General features: G+C 56.5%; 3 protein-coding genes across 3 annotated transcripts in view; 1 reads left to right on the forward strand and 2 right to left on the reverse strand.

The window, feature by feature from the left end:
* The window catches only part of PTSG_02444 (uncharacterized protein), a gene marked incomplete at its 5' end in the record, with an annotated part of 7,486 nt that extends 5,797 nt beyond the window's left edge, over positions 1-1,689 (reverse strand). The window contains 3 exons of the mRNA XM_004996880.1: positions 117-326; positions 558-1,535; positions 1,654-1,689. Coding sequence (XP_004996937.1) covers positions 117-326; positions 558-1,535; positions 1,654-1,689 — 1,224 coding nt within the window. The remainder of the gene's footprint in view (positions 1-116; positions 327-557; positions 1,536-1,653) is intronic.
* Positions 1,690-1,760: 71 nt separating this feature from the next.
* Positions 1,761-6,483, forward strand: PTSG_02445 (uncharacterized protein; the record flags this gene model as incomplete). Its single annotated transcript, XM_004996881.1, has 11 exons — positions 1,761-2,250; positions 2,448-2,588; positions 2,709-2,928; positions 3,189-3,264; positions 3,529-4,714; positions 4,966-4,993; positions 5,348-5,391; positions 5,544-5,614; positions 5,859-6,003; positions 6,170-6,259; positions 6,442-6,483. The coding sequence occupies exons 1-11, from the start codon at positions 1,900-1,902 to the stop codon at positions 6,481-6,483; spliced, it is 2,394 nt and encodes a 797-aa protein (XP_004996938.1). The 5' UTR covers positions 1,761-1,899.
* A 96-nt stretch (positions 6,484-6,579) lies between these two features.
* The window catches only part of PTSG_02446 (transketolase), a 6,200-nt gene continuing 2,779 nt past the window's right edge, over positions 6,580-10,000 (reverse strand). Inside the window, exons 10-17 of the mRNA XM_004996882.1 lie at positions 9,748-9,861; positions 9,019-9,410; positions 8,666-8,772; positions 8,104-8,432; positions 7,714-7,783; positions 7,479-7,546; positions 7,243-7,311; positions 6,580-7,040 (exon numbers count right to left, since the gene is read on the reverse strand). Coding sequence (XP_004996939.1) covers positions 6,876-7,040; positions 7,243-7,311; positions 7,479-7,546; positions 7,714-7,783; positions 8,104-8,432; positions 8,666-8,772; positions 9,019-9,410; positions 9,748-9,861 — 1,314 coding nt within the window. The 3' untranslated portion in view covers positions 6,580-6,875. The remainder of the gene's footprint in view (positions 7,041-7,242; positions 7,312-7,478; positions 7,547-7,713; positions 7,784-8,103; positions 8,433-8,665; positions 8,773-9,018; positions 9,411-9,747; positions 9,862-10,000) is intronic.

Below are 10,000 nucleotides of genomic sequence, written 5' to 3' on the forward strand. Positions count from 1 at the left end.
CACACACACACACACACACACACACACACACACACACACACACACACACACACACACACGATTCACACACACACACACACACACGCACGTACACACGTACACATGTGGGCACTTACGTCGATGGTTCGTCGATCCACTTTGCGCATGTACGACTTCTTTGTCTTGACCTTGAAGGGCTTGTCACCGAGCGGGGGTCCTTTCTTTTGCTTCAACGTGTTGTGATGCGCACCACCACCACCACCACCGCCGTTGCTCCCACCATTGTTGTTGGTGCTGGCCGTGCTGGAGTGGCTTCCAGCGGACGGCCCTGTTGACGATGGTCGAGGCTGGCGTACACACAGGTGCATGTACATGTACGCATGAGTCGACCATCGCAACAGGGCAATGCGTTTCTTGCCACGCAGGCGCAGTATGTATCCACATACATACGAATACAGATACGAATACAGATATGAATACAGATACGATCCACACACACACACACACACACACACACACACACACACACACACACACACACACACCACACATACACACACACATACACACACACCTACCTCTGATGATGACGGAGAGGGTGAGTGCTCTGCACAGTAGAGGTATCCTGGAATCGCGCGCTGTTTGCATGGGGGATTGCGGAACGTACACATCCCATATGTGGAAGGGGCAGGGGCAGATGAAGATGATGACGGCCGAGCCATGCCCGGTGACGAGTAGTGCGTTCCACCAGCATTGGTTGGCCCACGTTGGCCGTACCGCGCAGTGGCTTGGTGGTGGTGTGGGGTGGTTGGTCCGGTTGTGTATGGGCTTGGGCGGGACAGGGTGCTTGAAGGCCCGCCGCTCGTGTATCGATACGGTCCTTGCGTGCCGCTGGTGTAAGCCGTTCCTGTCGAGGACGACCCTGCTCTGTGACGTGGTGCTGCTGTTCGCGCAGGCACCGACGCCGGCTGGGGCGCATAAGCAGAGGATGTGGACGGGAGCGACGACGATACCGGGCCTGGCGCCCCAGCACGGACGCCGTTCCGGTGTGGTGGCGGGGCGGTGCTTCCGCTGCTGGGAGCTGCGCCGGTTGAGTATCGCGGTCCACCCACATAGGACGAAACGCCCTGGGTTGGAGGAGGTGCGTAGCCCTGGGTGGGCGGCGGCACGCCATACCGTGCAGGGTGCCCCGTGCTTGGGGGCGGTGCAGTGTTGCCGCGGTTCGTTGGCACGCCATACGCCGATCCCGGCTGGTTCGGATATGCGGTTGCTCCTGCAGCTGGTGTTGTGGACGATGGCGACTGTGAAGACATGACGGTGCCACGTGGCGCCGTGCCCATGCCCGATGGCGGCGGCGGGCGCGCGTGCTGCATGGAGGCCGCAGGCGTGGATGCATACGTGGGTTGTGTGGCCGATGCAGCCTGGTACACGGGCTGCCGAGACGATGACATGACTCGCAGCTGCTCTGGCTGCTGCTGCTCTGGCTGCTGCTGCTGGATGCCGTTCTTGTGGCTGCTGCTCGTGGTGTTTCTGGCTAGGTAGTGGTGCTGGGTGTGCTGTTTTGATGGAGGGGGAGAGGAGGGACGCCCCTTGCTTGTACGGTGTGTCTCACAGACGCGGACAACGAGCCTGACACTGAGCGCGCACGCGTGCGTGTGTGCCTGGCTATCGCACGTACACAGGACTGCGCCCCCGCGGCTGCTGACACATGCACGAACAACAACAACGCGCAACACGTGAACGAAGAAGCAGCAAGCAGCAAGCACCAAGACGACGAGTGCAAAAATACGGCACACAAACCAACAACCAACAAGGAAGGAGCAAGAGGCAACTGCCTGCCTGCCTGTCTGCATTGTGGTGTGGTGTTGTGTTGTGTTGTGGTCGTGGTGGAGCGAGCGGGCGTGCAAGGAACGACAAGCAATGGCGGAGAAGGTGGTGGGGGAGGGTGGAGGAAGAGAGGCGCAGCAGCGCCCGCGCTCTGGAAGTGCCCGCGTGACGGTGATGAGCGCAGACGCGTTGTTGGAACGGCTGCAGAAGACAACGCGCAACTTCATGGTGGCGCACGAAGCCGATGAGACCATGCACATCTCATCCAAGGATCCACCGGCACTGCGCATCTGCGATGTCATGTGCGAGATCTTCCAGCATGGCTTGGCACTGCATCACTCGTTCTTCCAAGCCCTTCGCAGCCAAGAGAGCGAAGTCAACAGCATCTTCGAGGGTCTCTGGTCCGTCATCACAACGGCGTTTCCGCATCCACTCATTGAAGATGTACGCGTGTGTACATATGTGTACATGTGTGCATGTGTGTGCATGTGTGTACATGTGTGTGCCTCTGTGTGTGCACGCATAGGGGCTGTTGCTCCCCCAGTGTGGTGACCATCTCGCCCCCCCCCCCGCGCGCCACCATCACCACCAACACCAATCAACCAACATCCCCTGCCTCTCATCTCCGACAATCCATTCAGATCAACGACATTGGGCTTCCTTCTGCAAGGGCTCGCTGCAACGCTTGGTTTCGCAAGAACGTCGGCTCCTTTGGCCGCATCCTCAGCGATATTGCATCACACTCCACGCGCGCGCACGATGTCATTGCGACAAAGTACAAGGTGCGGTAAGCTGGGTACACTTCAGGAGTGCATGGACCCAGTGTACAGCACCTCCTGACGCACGCACTCACTTACATACATACATACATACACACACACACGCACCCACTCGCCAAACAGGACGATGCGTTTCTGCGGGACGTGGAGAAGGTGTCCGCTGCTGCTGGATTCTGCACCATGCTAAGCGCGTACACCTTCAACCTCGCCGTATCGGACTTGCTTGTGAAGCCGCCGTCGCCTGCGCCGAGCACTGCCCCGTTCCGCAAGCGAACATCGTCACGCTCGCGTGTTGTGAAGCCAAACACTCCCAAAGACGTGGCGCCCGAGGACACCGCCCTTGGTCGGTCTTCGTTTCGCCATTGAAACTGCTGCGCACACGCACACGTTGGTATGCTTGCTTGCCTGCCCCCATTGCGAGTGATCAACGCGCATCTCACCCACGATGCACACCTTGGCTTTGTGCCGTGGTGTGTGTGGTGTGTGTATGTGTTGTGTGTGTGCGTATGTGTTGTGCGTGTGTGTATTTGTGTTTGTATGTGTGTGTGTGTGTGTGCCTGTGGCTGTTGCTTGTATACTGCTTGACTTGCATGCGGTTGACAGGCAAGGATTGGAGCAACGTTGCAGTGGACACGGGCAAGGTGCTGAAGGTGCAATCGCCCAAGCTCAAGAAGAAAAAGTGAGTGACCCGCATGCACGACAATTTGGAGAGGAGAGGCATGCGCACTGTGTACTTTGTCCTCACTCACTCACTCACTCACTCACTCTCGCACACACACACGCACGCACGCACGCACGCACGCACACACACACACACACACACACACACACACACACACACACACACACACACACACACTCACTCACATACTCACTCACACTCACTCTCAAACTCACACTCACACTCACTCACTCGCACACTCACACACCCAACACACCACAGGAAGAAGAAGAAGACGGCCACGACGCGGGAAGACCGCAGCTCGTCCCTGCGTTCGGGGTCGTTTTCTGTTGTGTCACCGGACGTGCAGTCCCCCATTGGGCGCAGATCTCCTGTCACTGTCCCCGCCACAGCAACAACGACAGCGACAGGGGCAAGAAACGAGAACGGTGGTGGTAGTGGTGCAGTCAAGAAGGGCTATGCAGGAGGGGATGTGTTTGCATTTGACGGTGCTGACCGCGACGACGCGACGGACAAACGAGAGAAGCGGAAGTCGAGGAGCAAAGGCTCCAGTGTTTCATCCAAGGGCTCCACAACAACACCACCAACAGAACAACAGCAACAGCAGCGGCGGCGCGACCGCTCAGCGCCCCATCGAGAGGAGAGCTTTGCAAACTCGCTGAGCGCGGCGTTTCAGGAGGAAAAGGCGCTGCTCACGAATGGAACTGGCAGTCAGCACGACGACAAGGCAACGCCCCCACCGTCATCAGCCACAATGCCAGGACCAGAGCGTGATGGTGATGGTGGGGATGGGCGGAAGCGAACGGTTCAACGGCAGCCAGAGACGGATGACTTCACACAACAACAACAACAACAACAACAACAACAACAACAACAACAACAACAACAACAACAACAACAACAACAACAACAACAACAACAACAGCAACAACAACAGTCCGTGCTCGCAGAAGTGAACGCAACAGCAGCGGCGGGAGCGGAGATGGCGAAAACGGTGGATGATGGTGTGGGGGCAGACGCGAAGGCTTCGTCTGCACAGCGCGGGCTATGCGATTGGATGATTGCTCAAGCTGAGGAAAGAGAGCGAACAGAATCACAATCACGCGTGACGGATGCCGCTGTTGACAAGCAGCAGCAACACGAGCAACAACAGCAAGGGAAGCAAGAGGTGCCGCAACGTGTTGGTGGTGACAAGGGTGAAGGAACAGTGCTGACTCAGGACAAGAACCATCACGACGCTTCCACAACAGCAGAAGCAATACCACCATCATCATCATCATTAGCAGTAGCAGCAGAGGAGACACGACAGCCGCCAGCAGCGAAAGCGGTCACCCCACACCCGTCCACATCGTCACAAACGTCCATGTCAGGACCACCGAGTCCGGTTTCGCAGGCCGGAATGGAAATCCACCAGCGGCCAGAGTTTTCACCCGACCCAACAGCACGGGTGGGCACAATGCAGTGTGTGTGTGTGTGTGTGTGTGTGTGTGTGTGTGTGTGTGTGTGTGTGTGTGTGTGTGTGTGTGTGTGTGTGTGTGTGTGTGTGTGTGTGTGTGTGTGTGTGTGTGTGTGTACGTGTGTGTACGTGTGTGTACGTGTGCGTATTGTGACAGGGCATTTGATCATCTTTGTGTGTGTGGACAGAGCAAGGGCAAGTTTTCATGCGTTGGTTTCTCTCTTTCTGCATGGTGCTGATAGGACATGAGCCATTACCTCTTCCACATTGGTGCACATATTGGGATGTGTGCCCAAGCGTTCAAGTGCTGGGACTGCAATGCCCCCATTTCGGCCGAAGGCAGGCCATTGTGCGTTTATACGCCTTGCTGCCTGTGTTGACATGTGTTGGCCTGTGTTTGCATGTGCATGTGTGTGTGCGTTTGTGGCGCTCTCTCCTCATTTTCTTCACTTTTCACCGCACGCACACAACCAACCCCCCTTCACACACACACACACACACACACACACACACACACACACACACACACACACACACACACACTCTGCTCGTCGTGCCACAACCGCCACCGCGTCCTGATTCCGTCTCGTCTCCTGCACGATTGGGACAACAACAACTACGAAGTGTGCAACAAGGCCAAGGACTACATCTCCCACATCCTCGACAACGTGCGTTTCATATGTGAATGTGTTTCATGTGTGAATGTTTGTGTGTGTGTGTGTGTGTTTCATGTGTGAATGTTTGTGTGTGTGTGTGTGTGCTCATCTGCTCACCCATTACCCATCATCGCCCCCCATCTTACTGTGAATTGCGTGTGCAGAACTTTGTGTTTGATCTGCAATTGGTGCAGCCGATGCTATTGGAGCATGTGGAGGCCGTCAAAACATTCATGTTAGTGGTTGTCGCGCATGAATTGGGGGGAACGCTGAGGCACATGATGCGAAAACATGCTGCTGGAGTCCACGTTCACACACATGCACACGCATGCACACAAATGCATGCATACATGCGCTCGCTCACCCACTCACGCATTCACTTTCTCGTGCACGTGTATGCATGCACTTGCCTCCCACATATCCACGCACCTTGCTCGTGCACGTCACGGCCCACTGTCACTGATTCTCCCGTGCACCAGGGATGTGCGGAAGGATTTCTTCGTTGGATATCAGGCCATGAGCATGTGTTCATCGGCAAAGCTGTCAAACGTCATGTACTATCTCGGTGACCGACCACACATCCTCTCTTCCTCCAACCTCGTCTCGTTCAAGGACCTTGAAGAGGTGCAGTGGCATGAACACCAGAGAGTGTGTGCGTGTGTGCGTGTTGGGCGGGGGGGGGGACACGCACATCAACCCACACACACACACACACACACACACACACACACACACACACACACACACACACACACACACACCCGTGTCACTCTATGTTGCTGTTGTTCAGGTGAAAACGGGCAAGTTGGTGAAGCTGCTCAAGTGGGCGTGTGGCGTCATTCGCGGTCACACAGACTCCTGCCCTTCCTGTCAGGAGAAGGTGTGTGTGTGTGTGTGTGTGTGTGTGTGTGTGTGTGTGTTCGACGATGCAAGTTTGAATGCAGCGCGGCCTGTGTTCACATCACACATCTTCCTCTTCGCATCCCATCACACCCCCCCCCCACCACACCACACTGCTGAAACTGAACATTGCGTCCCGTGCTTTGACGTACTTCAACACAGATGCTGCACACCAGCCATTCGCTGACGGCGTCTGAGTCCTGACTGCGTGGTGGATGTGTGGAACGTGCAAAGCAGGGGTCTGACCACCACCCACCACCCACGCACAGGGCACAACAACATGTTACGTTACAGTTGCTTGTGCGCATGCGATCTGCTTCAATTTGGGTTCATTGTGGGAGGAAGGTCAACACGATGCTGATGTTTACAACGTGCACATGACCAGAACAGAGGGTGTGGTGGGGACGAATAAACGTCAACAATAGCACTGGGTTGCGCCAACAACAGAGCATCACACAACAGTCAACATGTGAAAGGGACAGTGGCAACGCCGCGTCTCACACAACACAACCGACAAGACAGCATCAAAGCACGCGTGCGTGCATATGTGTGTGTGTGTGTGTGTGCATGTGCGTGTGCGTGTGCGTGTGCGGGGTTTAGAAGGGCTTGCGGATGAGGGCAGGGGCGCTGCCCTTAAAGAAGTCGACCACGGTCTTGGCCTTGGCAGCCACGTTCTCCACGGTGAAGCCAAACGACTTCATGACCTCTCCGCCGGGGCCGGAGGCGCCAAAGCTGTGCATGCCGACCTGCGCATGCGAGTACTGCGCACAGGAAACGTTGCGGGTGTCGTGGCGTGAGCACAAACGCGAGAGAATATGGCCACACTCACTTTGCGTCAAAGGAGGCTGGAGACACATACACACACACGCTCACGCACGCACACACACACACATACGCACACACACACACACACATACGCACACACACACACACACAATGCAACCGAGCAGGAGTGTGACAAACCTTCTCCCAGCCCTGCGTGCACTGGGCCTCGACAGAGAGGACGGGCACGCCAGGGGTGAAGACGGACTCCTGCAGTTGAACACAAGCACACGCGCCACACGAGACGGGTCATGAGTGACTGGGCACATGCATGCATGCATGCCAGCACACACGTGATGTGATGTGATGTGATGTAATGTGATGTGATGTGATCTAATGTGCGAAGGTGTGATGAGTGCCACAGCTGGAAGCAGCACCTTGTACTCCTGGGACTGGGCGTCAAAGAGCTCCCAGCAAGGGAAGGACACCACGCGGGCGTGGATGCCTGGAGGAAGGGAGGGGGGAAGGGGGTCATAATAGACACAGGGAAGAAAGGGGGTGGCAGCCAGGCAATGAGGGGCGTTGGAGGTGAGATTGCGGCTTCAACACTAAGCCAAACCAAAACACGCGCAAGCAAAGACGTGCATTGTTGTTGCTGGATACATGACGCACCCTCCTTTGCGAGCTCCTTTGCGGCGTCGGCGACGAGGGAGAGCTCCGTGCCCGTGGCCGTCAGGATGATCTACACATAGAAGCACACAGACGCGCAGATGGATACAGAGAAGCACACACGCAGACACACACGCGCGCACACATGCACGCAAACGCGAATACACACAGACACACAGACGTACGTGTGCACACATGCAAACAGGGCCGGACCAACAGCAGGTGTTGGGTGAGTAAGCAGAGCGTTGCAGTACGCGAGACAAGGGCATGTATCTTGCTTGCGATGGGACGAAGAACGCACGCACACAGGCAACCACAACCACGGACAAAAACCAAGTGGCACAAACAACAGAGATGGAAGTTGGATGGATGAGTACATGGGTGTGATGGTACCTGCGGGTTGGGGGCGTCCTGCACAGTGTATGCGCCCTTGGCAACGCCGTCAATGCTCGTGCCCTCGACGTGCACAGCGCTCTGACGGGAGAGCGCAAAGACAGACGGGGTGGTGCTGGCGGCCAGGGCGACCTTGTAGGCGCCAGAGGTCTCGTTGCCGTCAGCGGGGCGGAAGACGTAGAGGTTTGGCAGGGCGCGGAGGTGGGCCAGGGTCTCCACGGGCTGATGCGTGGGACCGTCCTCGCCAAGACCAATCGAGTCGTGGGTGAAGATGTACAGCACGCGCAGGTGCGACAGCGCAGACAAGCGGATGGAGCCAAGGCAGTACCCTGCGCAAATGATTTTTTTTTTGGGGGGGGGGGGAGTTGGGTTGGTGAAGGGTTTGGAGAGGAGAGGACAAAGACGTGAGCAACATGTGGGGTGAAGTGTGGGAAAACAGTGGAGGAAAACCGTGTGGGAAAGCGGTGTGGCATTCAACGCGCGCTCATGCTGATCTCATTTCCCAACACACACGTGCGCACATGCACGCACAATACACCACAATATACGTTCACGTGTGTACCTGTGAAGGTGAGGAAGGTTGCGCCAAAAGGGATGAGGCCGCCGTGAGCAGCGATGCCGTTGCAGATGGCTGCCATGCCGTGCTCGCGCACACCAAAGCGGATGTACCTGGCAGTGGTCAGCGGTGGCAGCGTAAGATTGAAAGTCGTTGTAGACGCGTGTGCACAGAGAGAAAAGGGAGGGGACCTAACGCGCATCAACACGCCTTTCCCACACAAACACAAACACAAACAAAACAACCAAAAAAAAAAAAAACACACACACACACAACCACAACCACAACCACAACCACACACAGACACACAGACACACAGACACACAGACACACAGACACACACACACAGACAAACGCACCTGCCCTCTGGCGTCTGTGGGGCAAAGTCGACGCTGTTGCCGGGGACCTTGGTGTTGTTGGACGGGGTGAGGTCGGCAGAGCCGCCAATCAGCTCCGGAATCTTGGGCACAACCGCCTTGAGCACGTGCGACGAGTACTTGCGCGAGCCCTCGCTCTTGTCCGTGGGCTTGTAGGTGGGCAGCTCGGCCTCCCAGCCAGCAGGGAGCTCGCCAGCCATGGCGCGCTTGTACTGGGCAGCAAGGTCTGGGAAGGACTGCTCGTAGGCAGCAAAGAGGGAGGTCCACGAAGCTTCCTTCTCGGCGCCAACGCCCTTGAACTTGCCAAAGTGGGCAGCAACATCCTCCGGCACGAAGAACTTCTTCTCCGGGTCAAAGCCAAACAGCTTCTTGACCTGTTGTGTTGCGGCAAGAGGTGGAGTGTATGTGTATGTGAGTCAGCGGTAGGGAGGGAGAGGGGGAGAGAAAGAAGAGGAAGAGGAAGAGGGCACAGATAGAGAGAGAAAAGGAAGAGCATGACACATCACAACGTATGTGTGTGTGTGTGTGTGTGTGTGTGTGTGTGTGTGTGTGTGTGTGTGTGTGTGTGTATGTGTGTGTGGGGGGGGGGTTACGAAAAGCACGAGGAGAAAGGAATACAGAGGCGCGAAAAGGGACACACATCATGGTAAAATGAACGCAAGAGAAGTACGAGCCAAAGGGCAGCACGTGCGTGGTTGTGTGGTGGCGTACGCTGGCAATGTCGTCGTCGCCGAGTGGAGAGCCGTGCACCTTCTCGGTGCCCTGCTTGGCGGACCCAAAGCCAATGGTCGTCTTGACCTTGATGAGCGACGGGCGCTCCGTCTCCTGCAGCGGTGCAACGAGGAGGGGAGAAAGGAGGGATGGGATGGGGTGGGGGAAGATGTGTTAGGTGAAGGCGTGAAAAGTGTGTGTAAGTGTGTGTGTGTGTGTGTGTGTGTGTGTGTGTGTGTGTGTGTGTGTGTGT

The sequence above is a fragment of the Salpingoeca rosetta genome, assembly GCF_000188695.1.
Source record: "Salpingoeca rosetta unplaced genomic scaffold supercont1.5, whole genome shotgun sequence".
NCBI classification, from domain to species: Eukaryota; class Choanoflagellata; order Craspedida; family Salpingoecidae; genus Salpingoeca; species Salpingoeca rosetta.